The following is a 22216-nucleotide window of genomic DNA, read 5'->3' on the forward strand; positions in this document are numbered from 1 at the left end:
AACTTTACCAAATTCCTTGATGAGCTCTAGTAGTTTTCTGGTCTCATCTTTAGAATATTCTATGTGTAGTATCGTGTCATCTGCAAACAGTGATGATTTTACTTCTTTTCCAATTTGGGTTTCTTTTCTTTTCTTCTCTGATTGCCATGGCTAGTACTTCTAAAACTATTTTGAATAAAAGTGGTGAGAGTGGACATCCTTGTCTTGTTCCTGATCTTAGAAGAAAAGCTTTCAGCTTAACTGTTGATTATGATGTTAGTTGCAGGTTTGTTTCATGCTAAGTCACTTCAGTCATGTCCAGCTCTGTGCGACCCCATGAACAGCAGCCCACCAGGCTCCTCTGTCCACAGGATTCTTTAGGCAAGAATACTGGAGTGGGTTACCATTTCCTTCCCCAAGGTTTGTCATATATAGCCTTTATTATGTTAAGGTAGTTTCCCTCTATGACCACTTTGTGGAGAGGTTTTTTTTTTCAGTTTAATTTATTTATTTTTAAAGAAATTTATTTATTATAATTGGAGGCTAGTTATCTTACAATATTGTAGTGGTTTTTGCCATACATTAGCATGAATCATCCATGGGTGTACATGTGTTTCCCATACCAACCCCCTCCCCCACCCTCCCTAAGAGTTTTTTAAAAAATCTTAAATGGGTGTTGAATTTTACCAAAATCTTATTCTGCATCTATTGAGATGATCATATAATTTTTATCCTTCAACTTGTTGATGTAGTGTATCACATTGACTGATGTGCAGATATTGAAAATCCTTGCATCCCTGGGATAAATCCCACTTGATCATGGTATATGATCCTTTCAATGTATTGTTCAATTCAGATTGCTAGTATCTTGTTGAAAATTTTTGCAGGTGTATTATATGATGTATATTTTGGCCTGGAGCAGATTAGAAAATGTTATTTGGGTCACATTCTGGAAATGATGTTATTCCTTAAATGTTTGATGAGGGTAAGCAGATTCAAGTCTGATAATCCTAGATATTCAAATTGTGTTGTCAGGCAGAAACCAAGCTCTGTTCTTTCTCATGGGATCAGGATCAGATATGTAATTCTGAAATTCCTTTGAAGTCTTTCAGAAACCTACACGACGTTGTGATGGGCAGCTGTCCTGGTATAAATGGGCTTTCTCTAATAGGAAAAAGAAAAATAAAGAAGGTCAATAGAAACCAGAGTGTCAGGCCATTTCTCGTTATAGGGGTGTCTGGAAATCACTATGGGCAGATAGGGATATTCACAGCCTAAGCTAAGATTAAATTAAAAGAAAAATAAGTAGCTTACATCACTTGCTGTATAGCAGATATTGGCATAACATTGTAAATCAACTATACTTCAAATATAAATAAACAAACAGATCTATATTTTTAAAAAGTAAGTTAAAAACTCAGTTAAGTGTGGTGATCCTAATATTAATACAAGATAACGTGTTTTAGGTGTGTCCTGAGACTTTCTGTAGCCTGTACTTCTGGCATCTGTAAAATGGTCCCTTTGCTATTACTATATTTGTGAAATCTTAGGTGTGAGAAGAGAGGTAAGAGTGTAAGAACAGCTGGCAATTATGGGCTTACCTCTTGGGGATGATTAACTTCAGAGTAAATTGTGGTGGAGTCATAGTTTTTCACAAGTTTTGGGATTTTTGTTTCCTGTAGAACACAATTATATTGACTTGGCTTACATAAAGAAATATGTACTCATGCACACATATATTCACATAAAGAGATATAAACTCATGCAAACAGATATATTCTTGGGAAAGGCAGTGTGACGAAAGAGGGATGATGTCAAAATTCTTCAGGAGGAGGGCTATGGAGTGTTTAGCAAGAGGAACTGGAAATCAAGCACTACTAGCTCTCAAATTTGTGAAGGATCAGTCACCTTTCCTGAGCCCCAAACTGAAGCACAACACTCCAGCAAACCAGTGGGATTATGAGCCAGAGAGACAGAAGGGTGACCTTGTTGGCAGGTGGTGTGAGGGAAAGAAACCATTCTTGTCCTGCATCCAACTCTACTCTCTTTCCTCCATTTTTAAGAACTAACCTACAGGGACTTCCTTTGTGGTCCACCAGTTAAGAATCTGCCTGCCAAGGCAGGGGACATGACTTTGATCTCTGGTCTGGGAGGATCCCACATGCCATGGGGAAACTAAGCTCGTGCGCCACAACTACTGAAATCTGTGCACCCTAGAGCTCATGCTCTGTCACAAGAGGAGCTACTGCAAAATGAGAAGCCCACGCGCTGCAACTAGAGAGAGTGACCCCTGCTCACTGCAACTGGAGAAACTGTGAGCAGCAACAAATACCTAGGGCAGTCGAAAACAAAAAAAACAAAAAACCAACAAAACACCTAACCTACACTACCAGAGAGTCATTGTATTACATCTTTGGTCTCAGATCTTTACTACCTATAACTGGAGGTATTGCCTGCTCTGTTTTGCCCCTGTGATTCTAATAGCCTGGTCATCATGTCATTGGGGTCTCCTTGAGCATGGAGAACTGTTAGAATAGGAATACCTCATCTTAAGAATGGCTCTGCTTGGAATAAAAAGCCTGATGATAACAGAAGTCCCCTGTGCTCATAGTTTTTGGCATTTTAAATGAATTAGGGTGTATCTAGGGTGTTATCAAAACCTCTGAAACTCTCCAAAGTACCATGTTTTGCTAAAGAAAAAGTTAGCAAATTTGTTGGAGATTAGATTCTTGGTTTGTTGTGAGTGATTCATCTTGTCATCAAGAGAAAACTGGAAAGGCAATTGAAATAACCAAGGTGAGAGCATCTCTTCTTGTTTGCTATCTTTAAAGAGCCTACTTTGCAAACATCTGTAAAGGGCTTTGTGAGGGGAGATTTGCTGTGGAATCCAAGATTTCTAGCTAGACCACTGCTTCCATTATTGAAGAATGCTGGCTCTCTTGACTTATTTTTCGTTAGATGTGGAACTGGTCTCCCAGGATGTGTAGTGTTATTTAGAAATGAACCATTTGCAGGTGCTTTATTTTGGGGCTGATGAGGAATTACTGATGCATGGCGGGGAGTTCCTGATGCCTGACCAAGGCCATCCTGTTATGTCGCTAGAGGGGAGGGGACGATTGAGGGCTGCTCATGCCTTTAGTGTCTTTCACAGTTGAGGGATTGCCAATTCTTGTCACTCTTTCTCTCTTAAGAGGCTCTTCTGAGCCCTGCTATTTTCCCTAAAAAAGGATGAGAAGTCCCCTGATACAGAATTGTGTCCTTTGGGAACTCTCAAATTTAACTGAACTTTATCCATCCAGCAGATATTTACTGGGCTTCATGCCAAGACATAGGGGAAGAGAGAGGAAGACATAATTTTCACTTCCAGGCAGCTTGTAAGTAAGCTGAAGGGACATGACTTACTGATGCATTACATAGTTAGATTAAGCAATGTAAAGCAGGGTATGAGTAAACATTCCACCGGCGTGAGAGCAAAAGGGTGTAGAAAGGTCCCAGACATAACTCTTGTCACTGCCTTCACTTCACCTCAGTGGTGGACATCGTTTGGATTTAGTCAGATGATTGTGACAAGTTAATGAATAATGACTGTAAAAATAATGACCATGATGGAGTATAAAGCTGAAAGTACTCACCTTGTTTGAATGGGTGACCTGAGCATACACAGTGTTCCCTGAAGAGAAGGAAGCGTACTCTAAGTTACTCACAGTTTCTGCTGTTAACACAGGAAGACACAATCAATGGCTGAAGAACTCTGGTCTGCTCTCCCAGGACCTTGTCAACCCCATGTCACTCTCTGGCCCCAAAATGGTAGTTGTTTGAAACATTGCCCTTCCTTAGGGTACATTCATGTTCCCAGTCTTGGGAGTTCAGGGTTGAACCAGAACCTTTTCATCCATTTGATCTATTTCTGACCTCATCTCCTAGGAGAACGTGGTCTTGAGCTACCCTAAAGCCTCTGAGTCTCTCTGGATTCACATGAAGGGAAGCTTCTGGGACAAAACAGCACTGGCTCCACGGGAGCTAGAGAATCTCACTGGTGAGCATAACGGAGCCAGATTGTCTCACGTATATAATACTATTCAACTTTTCAGAGCTCCTTAGAGTGGGTTTGATTATATTAGAGATGAGAAATTTGAGGCTTAGAAAGTTTTATTGCCTTGGTGCAAATTTACACAGGAAATGATCAAACAAGAATTTGAATGCATGCTGCCTGCAATGCAGGAGACCCCGGCTTGATTCCTGGGTTGGAAGATTCTTGGGCTTCCCTTGTGGCTCAGCTGGTAAAGAATCCGCCTCCAATGCGGGAGACCTGGGTTTGATCCCTGGGTTGGGAAGATCCTCTGGAGAAGGGAATGGCTACCCACTCCAGTATTCTGGCCTGGAGAATTCCATGTACTGTACAGTCCATGGGGTCACAAAGAGTCAGACATGACTGAACAATTTTCACTTCAAACTCAATACCCAAACCCTGGCTGAATACAGTGATGGGGTCAGGCAGTCATCTTTGGGCATTTGATGCTCTAGTCCTATCTTTACACTGCGCCTGCTGTTGATAATGGACAGGCCATGAGCCCTTTCACTGGCACTTAGCTCTCCATTGACAGGATGGGGGAATGGCCCTAATCCCATCCCAAGAAATTGCCTGAGTGACCAGTTTGCATTCTTGTAAGGGACCCTGTAGGTCCCACAGGGGATAGACTTTCACAATTCCAGGTCTTCTTCCCTTGCACCATCTGGTCCATCTGAATAATGACATTCTGACCTCCTCCTCTCTCATTATCTAGCCCTCTGATCACCCCCCCTTCATTTTCCATCTGGCTCTTGCCATCTGTTTAGTGACTGGGAGCTAAGAGTCTGGAAGCTCACCATGACACTGGGTTTGCTGAGTAGACAATTGAAAGAAACCTGAAAAATAAAATCAGGGAAACTGAAATATGTGACTGTAGTGAGAGAAGCCTTCCATCCTCTACCCCTGTAGGTGTGTCTCTGGAGTAACAGCCCCCAACCCTTTGGCACCAGGGACGGTTGGTGGAGGGGGTGGTTTGGGGATGGTTCAAACACATTACATTTATCGTGCACTTTATTTATATATTGTGGCGATCTCAAGATATTCTGCCTTGACTTTAGGGTTAGAGTTCTCATTCCTATGAGAATCTAATGCCACCGCTGATCTACAGGAGGTGGGGCTTAGGTGATGTGAGTGATGGCGAGTGGCTGTAAATACAGATGAAGCTTCATTCGCTTGCTCACTGCTCACCTTCTGCTATGTGAACTGGTTCCTAAGAAGCCCCATACTGGTACCAGTCTGGGGCCTGGGTGTCAGGGACCCCTTCTCTAGAGGATGTGGTGGGAAAGGGACCCAGAAAGGAGGGCAGGCAGGCCCCGAGGCTGGGTCCTGCATTTTCTAGTAGGACAGTCTCCTTAGGAGATTAGCACATGTGTATTCACAGCCCAAGTGTTGTCCCCGTGGACTGACTGAGCCGGGTTTGCATCCTCCCCACCTTTATCTGTCTTCTGCAAGACAGAGTCTTGTATCAGCCCCAGACTCTAAGTCTCTGAAGCCTGAGAGAAGTAACAATAAGAAGAAAGGAAACCTGCTACTTTTTTCCTCTGAACAAATATTAATATGAATGCAATGAAGAATATACATGTCAAAACAACCACAATGATAATCCATCTGATATCCAGGTATTCATTTTTCCCATTAATAACACCTGCAAAGAAAAAAACAAAAACAAAAAACGTTGCACTTGAGACACATTGAGTGAGGCCCAGAGTGGTATTTTAGAGCCTCTATTGCATCTCTTCTAGACTATCTTTGGGGGTTGGGTGGGTTCATCTATACCCAGAGGTTCTGGGGGTCTGGGCAGGATTTCTGCAAGTGGGAGTCTCATTTAGGCAGACAGGGCAGTGTGGAGCCTGGTAGAGACAGAGAGAAGAAGCAATCTTGCCTTCCTAAGGACTTTGCTCCTGGGCTCTGGGAGGCTTAGAGAAATGGTTGGTGGAGGGGGAGGGAAAAGGAGAGCATTCTAGAGGAGTAAGAGACACAGAGCTCCAGGGGGTGTGTGTCCTCTCCCAGCGTCACTCAGCTGTCTCCCATTGGGCCTCTGTTTTAGGAATCATAAAGGGCATGAGCGACACCCCACACCCCACAACACTCAAGGCCCTCAGAGAGACCTGAGACAGACTTACCTTCACAGACACTCTTGTCAGAGACAGAAAAGGATAAATAACTGACAGGATTCTCAGCTATGCAGGTGTAGGTCTCTTCACTGAGGCTCTTGGGGTCCCAGGATATAGAGAGATTTGCTTCACTATGATATGGATTTCCTGCGACCTGCCACCTGAATGAGACGTTATCATTTGGATTCTCCACAGAGCACATCAGCTGGATCTCACAGGTATTATTTTCAGACCACGTGGTGTGATGTGCAACTTGTAAGTTGCTCAGTCGTCCTGTGTGCAGAGAAGAGTCCTGGATGAAGGACAAATGGCTTGGCTCAGCCCTCTGTGAAAAATCTCTATCACCTCTATGTTTCCATGTATCCCACCTGACACTGCTGTATACTCTGTAAATAACTTTGTGTGTGCTGCCTAATCAATGGGATTGAGGCCTCTGGTGACCAAATGATGAGGGACGTCAGTATGAGACAGAGTAGGCAGTGGAAGAGAGGGAAGGGAAAGACTGGAGTTTTTGCCAGCTAGTCAGGGGATTTTGAGCTGATCACTTTAATTTTTGGAGCTCCAGTTTATTCCTGGGGTCCTTCTAGCCCTTGTTCACTGCCCTTTGTGTAAACATAATTTGAAGACTATGCAGCCCAGCCTTAGACAGTTCAGAAACCAGAAGAGCAGGTGCGTGAGCTCTGTTTCCTCCATTATCAGAATTTTCCTAGCTGGGATGGAAGATAAAAGCTTAACTTACTTGGAGAACCAAATTTCCCACAACTTTGTTGGGATACTGGTTCTCATTGGATCTGGTGCTGCCTCAAATGATAACAAAGAGATCTTGATGCAGAGTGTCAGCAAGTCAGAAAGGGGTGTGTTGAGAACTAAAGAATTAGGGAAGGAAGGAGTGAAGAAACAGAGCAAGCAAGCAGTTCATGGGAAGGAAGAAGTGCAATAGATTTGGGCATTTGAGAATACACATGATGCAGGTACTTCTGAGAGTGGAGACCAGAAAATATTACCTAAAACTGTGTCAGCAGCTGTGAATCAGTGTGAACATGGGAGCAGTGAAGGAAAACCTTCCGACCTAGACTTGGCCCAAGGGTTGAAATAAAGATGACCCAGTAAAAAATGGAATGACTCCAACTATCTCATTAGAAGAGATTAGGCAAAGCATTAAGTTTAGCTAACTGAGTAAGGGTTGTGGAACATACCTTGTTCGAAAGGAATTTTCATGTCATGGCAAGAGTGGATTTGGAGTTAGGAAGACCGAGGTTAGAATCACGGCTTTGTCATTTATTGGCTACATGACCATGGACAAATTTTAGTCTCTGCTTGCCCCAATTTCTTCATCTGTAAAACTGGGCAATAATACCTACTTCTTGGATAATTATGAGGATTAAATTAGATAGCACATAGCACAGCAATGGCAAATGTTTGGCTTGAATATTTACCTCCTTCAACCAATGTCCATTGCTGGATTGGTGCTGCCTCAAATGATAACAAAGAGATCTTGATGCAGAGTGTCAGCAAGTCAGAAAGGGGTGTGTTGAGAACTAAAGAATTAGGGAAGGAAGGAGTGAAGAAACAGAGCAAGCAAGCAGTTCATGGGAAGGAAGAAGTGCAATAGATTTGGGCATTTGAGAATACACATGATGTATTCTCAAAACATCTATATTAAAAACCTATATTAAGATCTTACTCCACTTGATGAATATATAATTACCCACTTGACATTTCCACCTGAATATAATGTATATCCCCAAGTCAACATGTCCAAAAATATCCTCCAGTTGTTCTCCACCCGCCAAAAGTAGAAGCCAAAGTCCTTGTGAAGGCTCCCAGAGCCTTAGATGATGTGACTCCCTATTTCCTTACTGACTTTATTTCCTGTTACTCTCTCTTACTCTGCTCATTGACGTTTGAGCCTGCCAGACACAGGGAGGGCCTGTGCTGGATAGCTCTTCCCTCAGATATCTGCATGGCTCACTCTTTCACCTCCAACTGGCCTTGGCTCTAATGTCATCTTCTCAATGAGGCCTATTATGACTCCTCCATTTAAAACAGACTGCTGCTTTCTGGCATTTCTGGTGGTCCTTATATTGTTCTAATCTCTTTTTCCATGAGTTTCTCTCATTGCTTACTTACTTTGTTCTTTGTTCATATATAATGTGTATTTTTATCATTGCCTCCATATCCTCTACCCAGAATGTCAGCACCATGATGAGCTCAGGGATCTTTGTTTTGTTCACTGATGTATCTCAAGGGACTAAAACAGAGTCTCAACATCATTCATGGTTAACAAATACTGTTGACTCAGTAAATAAACTTAACATGACTCACATTTTTCTTAACACTGAATCTTAGGCTGCTGCTGCTGCTGCTAAGTCACCCCAGTCGTGTCTGACTCCGTGCGACCCCATAGACAGCAGCCCACCATGCTCTGCCATCCCTGGGGTTCTCCAGGCAAGAACACTGGAGTGGGGTGTCATTTCCTTCTCCGAATCTTAGGCTGCTGCTGCTAAGTCAGTCATGTCCGACTCTGTGTGACCCCATAGATGGCAGCCTACCAGGCTCCCCCATCCCTGGGATTCTCCAGGCAAGAACACTGGAGTGGGCTGTCATTTCCTTCTCCAGTGAATCTTAGGCAGTTACTCCCAATTAATTGATATTGACCCATAAGATCAAATCTTTGCTATCCCTAGCCTAGTACTCACAGATTAATTGGTCAATGTTTTAAAAAGCCAATAGTTTTTATCTTAAAATTCCTTTGCACAATTGTAAAAACAAACATGTTGGTGTACCTTACGTCTGTTTTTGTGTATGTGCTTTAGAAGGAGAGGCACTCCAAAATGCCCTGGGAATGTATTGGCATTCAGTCTCAAGAGTGTGGTTGTTGCAGAAGTTGTACTTGGTCTTCTAAATAGTCACAGAAGAAACTTGTCTCAACAAGTATAATGGAGCCTGGTACAGGGTCAAGGAGTCATAAGCTTTAGGTTCTAATCTCAGCTCTGTCACTAACTGCTGTGCAATGTCACTGAATTGTTTTGTTTTTGGACCTCAGTCTAGCTCCAAATGCCATACTTTTTACCACGAGTCTATAGTGCATATTTGCAGTCACATAGAATTGAAATTGTACTATTTTTTAGTCCATACAAAATTAAGCCCAAGTTTTGACTCACTGAAGATCTGCAGGTTATAATCGGTGTTCAGAGAAGAGGTTGATGTGGTTATCTGGGCACGGTAATGTCCCACGTCTGCCATTGACAGATTGTTGAGCTGCAAGGAGTAGGACTCAGTGACATTCAGTTGATCTTTCCGTTTGGGATCAGTCACCTGTATTTTTGCTTCTTTTGGCCATATGAAGATGACAGAGCTTCCCTCGTGAAGCCAGGTGATGAACGTGATATTCTCTTTCACAGGAAACTTTGAGGGAAGAGTTACAGACTCCCTCAGGACCCCATTCACAACCAGTGGGGTTGAGCTGGCTTCTGAAAATGAGTTCCCTGTGAACACAGAAAGCAAACTGTTGTGACTCTCCCTTCCCTACCTCCCACACCATTTCTCCTTACGCTGCCAGTCTGTTAGAGCTCACTGATACTGAAGTCCAAAGATAAGATGAAGAGGAAAAGGGTTGGGAGGAGTGCTGAAGCAGACAATCACAGAGGCTCCACCAACAAAATGCCTGGCACCCTTGGTTGATGAGTAGTTGGTCCCAGCCAGTCTGCCTGTGACCAGCTGGATGCCACACTAGCTGGTCACACCTGGGTCATAGCCATACTATCTGACCCCAGCCTCTGAGTTATCTGGGCATGAGATGGAGAGGGACAACTGCATCCAATCCCTGGCACAGATTTCAAAAACTGCAACTCTTTACTGATGAAATATAGTTAAAGCTTGACATTTAGTAAATACCTGCTGTGTTCAATGTAGTAGGCTTGTGAGATTTAAAGGACTAATAATAGGAATTTACAGTTCTTATACATTATTTCATCTGATGCTGACAACAACTTTGACAAGTAGGATGAATATTATCATATCCATTTACAGACAAGGATCTGAGGCACAGAGTAGTTAACTAATTTTCCTAGAGTTGCCCAACTAAAGAATAACAGAGTTGGATTCAGATCCAACTCCTTTGACTCTAACTATTTTGTGCTCCTTGCATGATACCAGAAGATATCTTTTCTGCTCCCAAAAGATAACTGTCTAGGAGTTGAGAAGATAAAAACTGGTAAGTATAAAATTAATACATATAACTTCAAAGTAACATGTAATGGCTACACTCTCATGAACCTATCTCAGAGCCATTAATCTTTGAGCAAAAAAGGTGAAATGGTTATAATCATTTTTAAAGAAGATTCTTCCTTAACATCCTCTGCCAAATTCCTAGCATTTATCATACCATTTTGTAGCCTTCTGTTCTCTTGTTATCTTAACTTAATCATCTTATTTAATAGTTATCTTAATTATCTTTATATCTGAGCACAGAGCGTTACACAAAGTAGGATCTGGAAATGTTTGAGTGAATCAGTGAATAAGTAACCATTACCACTAGGATTCAGCAATATGTGAACTGGGACCTTCCAGATGTTCAAGCTGGATTTAGAAAAGGCAGAGGAACCAGAGATCAAATTGCCAACATCCGCTGGATCACAGAGAAAGCAAGAGAATGCCAGAAAAAACATCTACTTCTGCTTCATTGACTACACTAAAGCCTTTGACTGTGTGGATCACAACAAACTGTGGAAAATTCTTAAAGAAATGGGAATATCAGACCACCTTATCTGTCTCCTGAGAAAGCTATATGCAAGACAAGAAGCAACAGTTAAAACTGGGCATATAACAACAGACTGGTTCAAAATTGGGGAAGAAATATGTCAAGCCTATATATTGTCACCCTGATTACTTAACTTATATGCAGAGTACATCATGTGAAATGCCAGGGTGGAGGAATTACAACCTGGGATCAAGATTGCCTAGAAAAATATCAGCAGCCTCAGATATGGAGATGATACCACTCTAATGGTAGAAAGTGAAGAGGAACTAAAGAGCCTCTTGATGAGATTGAAAGAGGAGAGTGAAAAAGCTGGCTTGAAGCTCAACATTAAAAAAAAGAGCTAAGATCATGGCATCTGCTTCCATCAATTCACAGCAAATAGATGGGGAAAAAGTGGAAGCAGTGACATATTTTATTTTCTTGGACTCCAAAATTACTGCAGAGAGTGACTGCAGCCATGACGTTGAAAGATGCTTGCTCCTTGGAAGAAAAGCTATGACAAACCTAGACAGCATATTAAAAAGCAGAAACATCACTTTGCCAACAAAGGTCCTTATAGTCAGAGCTTTGGTTTTTCCAGTAGTCATGTACGGATATGAGAATTGGACCATAAAGCAGGTTGAGTGCTGAAAAATTAATATTTTTGAATTATAGTGCTGGAGAAGACTCTTGAGAGCCCCTTGGACAGGCAAGGAGATCAAACCAGTCAATCCTAAAGGGAGTCAACCCTGAATATTCACTGGAAGAACTGATGCTGAAGCTGAAGCTCCAATATTTTGGCCACCTGATGCAAAGAGCCAATTCATTGGGAAAGTCTCTGATGCTGGAAAGATTGATAGCAGGCAGAGATGGGGGCAACAAAGGATGAGATGGTTGGATGGCATCATCAACACAATGAATATGAGTTTAAGAAAGCTCTGGGAAATGGTGAAGAACAAGGAAGCCTGGCATGCTGCAGTCCATGAGGTCGCAGAGTTGGATGTGATTTAGAGACTGAACAATAACAACTATTACCACAACCTCAACTTTCTTAAGACCCCTTAGTTCTCAGGAGAGAATCTGAGTAGGGGAGGAAATATCTCTTAGGATTTTTGTGCTCAACTCCTGGGTGAGCTCGCACTTCCTCTCTCTCAAATTGTCATATGCATGCCTGTCACATGAAAACGACTTCACCCCTTACTACATTTTTCCATCAGCATTGTAACCTGCTGTTGTTTGTCATTTGGCCCTTCTTCCCTCTTGGAATAACACGCGTGAATATCACAAGCAAAATCTTGAGTGAAAAAAGAAAATTCAGATACAAATAGAATACAGTGGCATGCTTCCATTTATTTAAAGTTTAAAAACAAGCAAAATAAATCTATTCTTTTAAAAGTTGGGATAGGGTTACCTTTGCAGTGGAGGGAGAGCAAGTAGGAGGGAGCATAGTGGGGGCTTTCTGGGCTGCTGGTTATGTGCCTTATCTTAACCTGTGTCCGGATACACAGATTTGTTCATTTTATGATGACTCATTGAGCTGACACTTAGGATTTGCAGTTTTCTCTATTTCAGTAAAAGAGGTTAAACAACAAAAAGCAAAACAAAATAATTGCAATGGCCTATGTGGGACAAGAGCTTCCCTGGTGGCTCAGATGGTAAAGAGTCTGCCTGCAGTGTGGGAGACCTGGGCTCGATCCCTGGGTCAAGAAGATCCCTTGGAGAAGGAAATGTCAACCCACTCCAGGACTCTTGCCTGGAAAGTCCCATGGACAGAGGAGCCTGGCAGGCTACAATCCATGGGGTCACAAAGAGTCAGACATGACTGAGCGACATCACTTTCTATGAGGGACAAAATGATCTGATTCTTTTTCTCTCTGGCCTAATTTCCTATAACTTTCCACCTTCTTCCCTTCCTAGCTCACATTATGCTGGCCTGGTTCTTCCTTGAAAGGCCAGGGTTGTACACTTGTAATTGCCTCTGTCTGGAATGCCCTTCGCCCAGGTATCCACATGGCTCACTCTTTTTGTCTCCATAAGGTCTTTAACTTAAACTTGCCCTCTCAAGGAGGTCTTCTATGACTACACTTTCCTCACCACCAGTCCTCACTGCTGTACACTCACTGCCTTTGAATTTGTTTTTCTCTGTAATATTGTCTACCACACTTTGTAATTAGCATATTTGTTTTACTGTTCTTTCCCCCTTCCACTAGAATATAAGCTCCATGAAAGCAAGAATTTTTGCCTGTCTTGTTCAGTGTGGTGGACACTCTTGAACAGTGCTTGGCACATAGTAGGCCCTGGTGGTTCAGTGGAAAAGGATCTGCCTGCAGTGCAAGAGATGCAGGAGATGTGGGTTCAGTCCCTGGGTTGGGAAGATTCCCTAGAGGAAGGCATGGCAATCCATTCCAGTATTCTTGCCTGAAAAATCCCACAGACAGATGAATCTGGCAGTCTGCAGTCCATGGGATTGCAGAGTCGAACAAGACTGAGTATGAGCATGAATATTGTTAAGTGAATGAGTACATCTCCACTCTTTATCTTGGAGTTACTGTGCCAAGGATGTTTAGGTCCAGTTCCTCTTTGTAAGGAATCTTGGCATATCCTGTGGCCAAGGACTCTTCAGGAACTGTTATTCTTTGTCTAGTACAGACTTTTAAGCTTTGTTTTTACAGGTTGAAATCCTTCATTTATTTAGCAATCATTTTACTATTTGCTCAGCTCTATGCCAATTCAGTGAATAAAAGCCTTAGAAATCACGGCATTCAGAGCATATTTATTAGATTCCTTTTATATACCAGTTTCTGGGCTGATGACTGTGAATACAAATATGAATAAGACACTGCTTGTCTTTCTTAGAGAAGCCTGACAGGTAAACGTGTAGCTGTGGTGTGGCGAGTTAGGCATAGACCTAGGATAGAGTTTGCTTCCAGACAGCTCTCACATCACTAATTTCACCCTGCACACTCACTATCAAGTGTTTCTTTCTCTTAGCCATAATTACGAGGTTGCTTTCCTCTATTTTGCATACTCTTGAGTGTAGGGATTATGCTTATTATCTCTGTAACCCTAGCCTTTAGCACAATTTTGAGCCCAATAAATGTCAAGTTGATAAGAGGTATATGCTCTCAGTTCAGTTCAGTGACTCAGTAGTGTCCAACTCTTTGCAACCCCATGAATCGCAGCACACCAGGCCTTCCTGTCCATCACCAACTCCCGGAGTTCACCCAAACTCATGTGCATCGAGTCGGTGTTGCCATCCAGCCATCTCATCCTCTGTCGTCCCCTTCTCCTCCTGCCCCCAACCCTTCCCAGCATCAGGGTCTTTTCCAATGAGTCAACTCTTCGCATGAGGTGGCCAAAGTATTGGAGTTTCAGCCTCAGCATCAGTCCTTTCAAAGAACACCCAGGACTGGTCTCCTTTAAGATAGACTGGTTGGATCTCCTTGCAGTCCAAGGGACTCTCAAGAGCCTTCTCCAACACCACAGTTCAAAAGTGTCAATTCTTTGGTGCTCAGCTTTCCTCACAGTCCAACTTTCACATCCATACATGACCACTGGAAAAACCATAGCCTTGACTAGACGGACCTTTGTTGGTAAAGTAATGTCTCTGCTTTTTAATATGCTGTCTAGCTTGGTCATAACTTTCCTTCCAAGGAGTAAATATCTTTTAATGTCATGGCTGAAATCACCATCTGCAGTGATTTTGGAGCTCCAAAAAAATAAAGTCTGACACTGTTTCCACTGTTTCCCCATCTATTTCCCAAGAAGTGATGGGACCAGATGCCATGATCTTTGTTTTCTCAATGTTGAGCTTTAAGCCAACTTTTTCACTCTCCTCTTTCACTTTCATCAAGAGGCTCTTTAGTTCCTCTTCACTTTCTGCCATAAGGGTGGCATCATCTGCATATCTGAGGTTATTGATATTTCTCCTGGCAATCTTGATTCCAGCTTGTGTTTCATCCAGCCCAGCATTTCTCATGATGTACTTACTCTGCATGGCAGTGCAAAGAGTGAAAATGATGGGGCAGGAAGGGTTGGAGGTTGTCAGGAAACACATCACAGAGAAGATACCATTGTAGTATGGCTTTGAATAAAAACAAGAGATCCTTCATTGCTTGATTATTTCAAGAATGTCCTGCTCTTTCTTTGCTCTGTTGTTCCCTTTGACTGAAACACCTTGCCCACATTTTCCCCTTGGGTGAGCTCCTATTTATCCTTTAAGGGTAAGTTCAAATTGCTTAATTTTGTGGGGTTTTGCATTGATCCAGGAAAGTTGAAAGGAGTTTGTAGTGGGAGAAGAGGAAAAGGTATAGAAAGAGGAGAAGGGGTTGGTAGGAGTCGTTCCCTGCAGGTCTAAGAATAAGATTTAAACCTCTGTGCTTAAGGAAGGTGGTCAGAAACTGCTTTTGGAAAAGCTCAAAATTACTTTTGAAAAAGTTCAAAAGCTACTCTGAAAGACTTTGGACTGAAGGAGAGCTGTTTTGGGGTCCAGATGATACAATATGGCCCAGAGAGCACAAGGTCTTTTTCTCTACTCTACCTGGAATCAGCACTGATGCTTTGGGAATGTCCTAGATCTGTATCCTTGGCATGAATATTGATGTTCTCTGTAGAACATTGAGGTCTCCCCTAAGTGGTTCAGCTGGTAGCAGATTTGGTTAGGACTGGAACCAGAAGAGATTAAGAATTGGGAAGATGTTTCATGACTGCAACAGAAGGCTGCTTTAGCGATCCATGGAAAGTTCTCTTTTTAGTCACTGGGGGCCACTTGGAGCGTGGGGTTGGTGCTGAGGTCTTGCTCATCCTCTGGTGTGGATGTTGAGTCAGCAGAAATTTGCAGTATGTTTGTTTACAAGTTTCACTCACTCTGGGAACATGAGTAGTGTCTTCATCAGCTTATTATGCCCTTAGAATCTGGCCCAGGGAACCTGGAATACTGCATAGGTTGAGATTAGAATGTGAAGTGACTTGAACGATTATCTGAATGATTTTTTTTTAATGTGGTAAGAAAAATGGAATATTTTTGAGAAATGAGAAGGAATAAAGAAAGCAGGTAAGACTGAGTTGATTCTGGAAAAATGGCAGAGAAACTTTGGGTTATCTAACCTAGGGGACTGGCTTAGGCCTATCTAAGGGAAAAAGAAATATAGTGGGCTGTTTCAGCTCAGCATGAAACAAGTTCAGAAGGAGGTTAGAAAATATATGAATAGCCAATAAGCACACGAAAAGATGCTCAGTATCATTAATTGTGAGGGAAATGCAAATCAAGAACCTCTATGAAATGTCTTTATATCTACTAAGATGGTGACTAATAATAATAACAACAATAAAAATAATTGAAAAATAAGTGTTGGTAAGGATGTGGAGAAATTAGAACACATTGCTGGTGGGAATGGAAACTGGTACATCCACTGTGAAAAAACTGTGTAGTGATCCCTCAAAAAATTAAGGACAGCATTATCATATGATCCAGCAGTTTCATTCCCAGAAGAACCGAAAACAAAAACTTGTACAAAAGTCTTCATAATAGCACTATTTGAAAAAGCCAAAAGCTGGAAACAACACCAATGTCCATCAGGAAGTGTGTGGATGAATAAGTTATGGTACACACATACAGTGGAATATTATTCAGCAATTAAAAGGAATGAACTCTCGATACATGATACAATAGGAATAAACCTTGAATACATTTTACTAAGAGAAAGAAGTTAGACATAAAAATTCACAGATCACATGATTTCATTTATATGTAATATCCAGAATAGGTGAACTCATTGAGACAGAAAGCAGATTAATGTTTGAAGGGGGGTAGTTGGGGAGAGAAATGAGAAGGGATTGCTTAATGAGTACAAGGTCTTCTTTCAGGGTGATGAAATGCTCTGGAGCAGTAGAAGTGGTGGTTTCCCAATGCTGTGAGTTTACTAAATGTCACTGAATTTGTACACTTTAATATTATTATTTTATGTTTTGTAAATTACACCTTAATGGAAAAACAAAACAAAACAAAAAAAAAAACGGAAGAAAGACAACAGTCTGCTTGTGCATGGAGACACAACTGAGACTAGATCTGGAGTGAGACTGAAAACTGGGAGGCTTGGAAGCCTGGCAGTCCAGTGGGCAGTGACTGCAGATTCTGAGAGGTGGAAAGACCCAGTTGTTCTTGATGATAAGACAAAATGTAAAACAACTCTCTGCCTGTGGTGAGCAACAATAAACATTGATAGGTATGGATGGTTGGTAAGAAGTAGATAATGCTGCTCAAGGGAAGGGGAGTCATTGGATTATAGTCTCTGAGCAGAAAAACCTGCAGAGTTTTTGGCTCAAAACCTCAGAATCATTTGGTTGGCCCATGTGTATTGGTTGTAACATATATTTCCTACTGCTGTTCTCTCTTGCACATCAGAATACCTGTATCTGCTTCTTGCAAACACACTCAAAGAACTAGTTCTTATTTCTCCATCCTTCCAACCCCATTGTGACTAAAGTCTCATACGTGGTCCATGGAACAGCACTGGTGTTCCTTGGGAATTTGTCATAAATGCAGAGACTTGGTCTCCTTTCCAGAATCAGCATTATAATAAGATCCCCTAGTACTTTGTATGCATGTTAACATTTGATAATGTTTCATGTTCACTTTTCACTTTCATGCACTGGAGAAGGAGATGGCAACCGACTCCAGTGTTCTTGCCTGGAGAATCCCAGGGACAGAGTTGGACATGACTGAAGTGACTTAGCAGCTAACATTTGATAAGTTCCCACCTAGAAAGAATTAAATGTAGAAGCAAGTGAGATTCATTTTCTCCAGGGCATGATGACGTTTGATCTCAATTATACCTTGAGCTTCCCTGGTGGCTCAGATGGTAAAGCATCTGCCTGCAATGCAGAAGACCCGGGTTCGATCCCTGGGTTGGGAAGGTCTCCTGGAGAAGGAAATGGCAACCCACTCCAGTATTCTTGACTGGAGAATCCCACGGATGGAGGAGCATGGTAGGCTACAGTCCATGGGGTTGTAAAGAGTTGGACACGACTGAGCGACTTCACTTCACTTCATACCTATTGGAATTATTTCTTAACATGGTTTATCTTTACAGTTAAATTTCCTAAAAGGAGCAAGTTATGGTGTCTGGCTCCTTGAAAGAATGTAGGCTGGCATGAGTCATCTTCCTTCATGCTTGCTTCAAGATTAATTTGTACCATACTCTTGTCACAGTGGTTTTCTTTTCCTTCCTTAATCATTCTAAACTCTTCCCTGCACCAGGGCCTTTGCACATGTAATGTCCACTGCTTTGAATGCTTCTTCATTAGACTCCTCCCTTGTTTGACTTCTCTTTAAATATCAGTTGAGATGCTACCTTTCCAGAAAATCCTTTCCACACCACTCCATCTAAAGAAGGTCCTCTTGTTTTTCTATCCCATGGTCCTGAAACCAAGCAGGACCCTGTGGGGCTCATGGACACAGAAACCTTTCTGTCCTGCATATCTTGTTTGTAGGGAACAGACTCCAGCATTCATGACTTTCAAATCTTCCCTGGTGTCTCAGACAGTAAAGTGTCTGCCTACAATGTGGGAGACCTGGGTTCAATCCCTGGGTTGGAAAGACCTCCTGGAGAAGGAAATGGCAACCCACTCCAGTATTCTTGCCTGGAAAATCCCATGGATGGAGGAATGTGGTTATGCTACAGTCCATGGGATTGAAAAGACAGACTGAGCACTTCACTTTCACTTTCATGACCTTCCCTTAGTTCCTAAGGGCAGATTATAACAATTGCTAATCTGGAAAGGGAAGGGATGCAGACAAAAGGAGGAGCAGTAAAAACAATGGTGCAGCCTTGGGGCAGGGTCCTGGTTCTGCCTTAGGGATGCACAACAATATCTTTGAGCTCTTTATACTAATAGAACTAACACTCCCATAAAATGGAAGATGCCAGCATTCTTCATTCCAGATTAAAGGAACTAGAGAAGCTCTTCTAGAAGACCACCTCAGGCCAGATTAAAGGAACTACAGAAACTCATCAGATTATCTGAGACCAGATTAAAATAGTACAGGCCCTGCACACATCCTAATCTTATTAGCAATCCTACCCTTGAATGGTTGCTATAAAACTCTTCGCCAAACCCTCCAGGTTGGAACACATGGTTTTCAAGAGCAGAAGCCTTCTGTGTCTCCCTTTTCCTGGCAAACCAATAAAACTATCCTTTTCTACTTCACCCATAACTCTGTCTCTGAGACTTGATTCGGCACCAATGCACAGAGGCCGAGTTTTCAGCATCAGTACCCTGCTTATTATCTTCTTAGTATCACAGTTTATAATTCCAAATACATTTATGTGAATATATAGCTGTTTGTAAACTATGCAGCATAGTAAAATGGTTATGAATAGACTCTGGAGCCAGTTTCCCTAAATTATAACCTTGTAAATTACTGCTTTCTTCCTGGACCTCAGAACACCTGCACACACATTCAAGTATGTTTCATTTCCTAAACCATTCACTTCCCCCACAGCAGTGTGACAGTAAGCAAGTTACTCAAGTGTTGTATGCCTTCATTCCACTTCCTTAAAGTGGGGATAGGAATAGTGTATATTTCATAGGGCCCTTATGAGAAATATTAATGGGAATGGGGAGAAAAATGGGAATTTTAACCTGAGGACATTCAGAATATTGAATTCTAGAGATGAGTTCAATTTTGCAAGGAGGTAAAGACAGGGATCTCTTGTCTTTGCCTCCGTGGCTCCTGGGCCAGGGAGTAGCTCTTGAATGTATAATTTTTTTCTCTTTCTGCTCTTGTACATATTCCCCAAGTTTCTGTCCTTACAATTTTATCCTTAGCTTTATTTATTATTTCTATGCTGTGAGTTCCAAGCCTCCAGCCTCAGCTCTACCTCTAGTCCTAAATTTCCAGCTGCTTTCAGGAAATTTCATGAATATCACACTAACATCTTAAAATTAGTAGGTCCAAAATTGAAATCATCTTCACATCATGGCTGCTCCCTCTTCCCCTCTCCCAACTTTGTAAACTTTTTGGCTATTCTGTCTGAAATTTCTCTGCCCCCAACATTTAATCTCTTCTCTCCTTGCTTGATTTATTTCCTCCTTATCATCTATCACTATCCAATATACTTATTTATTTTGCTTCACTTATTTGTTTTGTTTATAGCTTGTTTCCTCGGCTAAAATGTTAACTCCGTGAGGGCAGAATTTTTTTCTGCTTCATTCATGGTGTACACTCAGAAACTAGAATAGTGCCAGGCATCCAGTAGGTGCTCAATGATTGTTTATTGGATGACAATGAATTCTCTCCCCACTTCATTCCCATTGCCAGGTAATCTAGCTAATTCTACATCTGTGGTGATTCTTGCTTCTGCCCTCTCTTGTGCTGCTACCATTTTGATTCAACTGTCACTGTTCCTCAAAACTATCACAAGAGCTTGCCACCTACTGGCTAATGAAATCTGTGTGAGTTATTTCAAAAGGGGATAATAATAGTACAGACTCCTAGAACTGTCAAGAAGCTTATGTGTATGATGTAAGTATAGCATTTGACTCAGTGCCTGGAACAGTACAAGCCCACAATGAATGTTAACTATTTTTACCTGCTACCCTGGGCTAGTTCTGGGATAGCTTTCTTGTCTTGTCTTCTGCCCCTTCCTGTACTTTGGCCCCAGTGGACCACTTGTGCTTCCCCAAAACCTGACATGAACCTTCAAGTTTTCCACATAATGGACAGCAGGGAATGAGAAGCATGTAGGATCTGAGAATTCCTGTCTGGCAGATTAAGTATTGCTGGACTAGCTAGTCCCTGATTTGCATCAAAGGAAAGGAAAGCTGGAGAGTAGTTTTTTTCACAGTACACAAAAACCGTAAACACTATTTTGAGTGTTTTAGTTGGGTTCAGAAATTTCAGCTAAACAGAACCATAGATTTTCGATATTTTCAATGAGGCAAGAAAGAACATGTAGCCTACTTGTGATCACACAGTAAGATAGCAGCTACTCTGGTGAGAAGGCTTCTTTTCTTAACCTTGCTGCTGCTGCTGCTGCTAAATCGCTTCAGTAGTGTTCGACTCTGTGCGACCCCATAGACAGCAGCCCACCAAGCTTCCCCATCCCTGGGATTCTCCAGGCAAGAACACTGGAGTGAGTTGCCATTTCCTTCTCCAATGCATGAAAGTGAAAAAATAAAGTGAAGTCGCTCAGTCGTGTCTGACTCCTAGCGACCCCATGGACTGCAGCCCATCAGGCCCCTCTGTCCATGGGATTTTCCAGGCAAGAGTACTGGAGTGGGGTGCCATTACCTTCTCCGTTCTTAACCTTAGCTGTCTTTATATCACAACACGCTGGCTATAAACCCCAGTCGTATCTTAGAAAAGCTCATTTCCCATGCCCCAGCATATAATTAATTTAAATGCAGACGCAGTTGAAGCTGTTAACTCCAGATAATCTCAGGCTGTAAGCTGTTAAGTTGAGAGGCAATGGCAGTTTATCAGGCACCTCTGTGAGCCCCACCAGATCCCTTAGTAGAGATACAGACAGACACCTAAATGTAGGTGATTTAGATCAAGCAAACGGCACAAAACCAGGAGTCAAACATGACTACATGGGTATACTTCAGCATTTACCTGGGCCACGGCAGAAGAAGACAAGTAGGAGAGCCTGGAACAGCCAGATCATGCTCTTAGCAGTGGAGAATGGTGTTGGAGACTTCAAGATAGTCAGCGTTCTTGCCATTCTCTCATAAACTGAAAGTGCTTCTTATCGACACTGCCCGTTTCCTCTTAGAGGCGTGGCAAGACCTTCCCCTGCACTAAAAGTCCCAATTTTATTTTGCAAATTTGTTTACTTTTTTTTCTGAGCTAAGTGCAAAAATCATGTGTGATGTGAACTGGAATCTTCACTACTGTTAACTTAAAAAATAGTTACAACCTAAAAGTTGAGAGTTATGTTTTATTTGCCAGAAATTTTTAGGACTTCAGACCTGGGAGACAGCATCTCAAGTAACCCTGAGAGAACTGTTCCAAGGAGGTGGGGGGGGAAGGGTTAGGCTATACAGAAGTTTGCAACAAGGGGCAGGTAGTCCAAACATCAAAAGATTATTGTTAATTAAATATCTCAAGTTAAGGAATTTAGCGCTTTTCTATGTATGGAAGATGCAAGAGTCTGGGCTTACTGAAATCATTCCGTTCATGTGCATCTCAGCTCCCTGGGGCCAGCATCCTGCATTTTTTTTACATCCTTGGTTCCTCGAAGTGAGTGGAGGCAGCATGATAGCTGCTGGACCGCAGGTATTCTTCTCTTTCATGGTTACCCTGGAGGA

At 42.1% G+C, this 22216-nt stretch overlaps 1 protein-coding gene across 13 annotated transcripts; it reads right to left on the reverse strand.

Annotated features, from left to right (window-relative positions):
- Positions 1-463: 463 nt before the first annotated feature.
- Positions 464-21671, reverse strand: SLAMF6 (SLAM family member 6). 13 transcript variants are annotated; one of them, XM_086393594.1, is made up of 8 exons: positions 21522-21671; positions 9327-9650; positions 6172-6435; positions 5628-5693; positions 4846-4884; positions 3612-3649; positions 1581-1655; positions 464-1143 (listed from the first exon to the last, which is right to left on the reverse strand). In XM_086393594.1, exons 1-8 carry the CDS (start codon positions 21628-21630, stop codon positions 1096-1098), a joined length of 963 nt encoding a protein of 320 aa, XP_086249720.1. In that variant the 5' UTR covers positions 21631-21671; the 3' UTR covers positions 464-1095. The 13 variants fall into 13 exon arrangements, with proteins under 13 accessions (XP_086249720.1, XP_086249719.1, XP_086249718.1 ...); XM_086393593.1 differs by having other exon boundaries at positions 3612-3688; XM_086393592.1 differs by having other exon boundaries at positions 3612-3691.
- Between the last annotated feature and the right edge of the window lie 545 nt (positions 21672-22216).

This window comes from Bos grunniens, chromosome 3 (genome assembly GCF_055505025.1).
Source record: "Bos grunniens cultivar Pamir isolate PY7600 chromosome 3, Bosgru_T2T1.0, whole genome shotgun sequence".
In the NCBI taxonomy this organism is placed as follows: domain Eukaryota; kingdom Metazoa; phylum Chordata; class Mammalia; order Artiodactyla; family Bovidae; genus Bos; species Bos grunniens.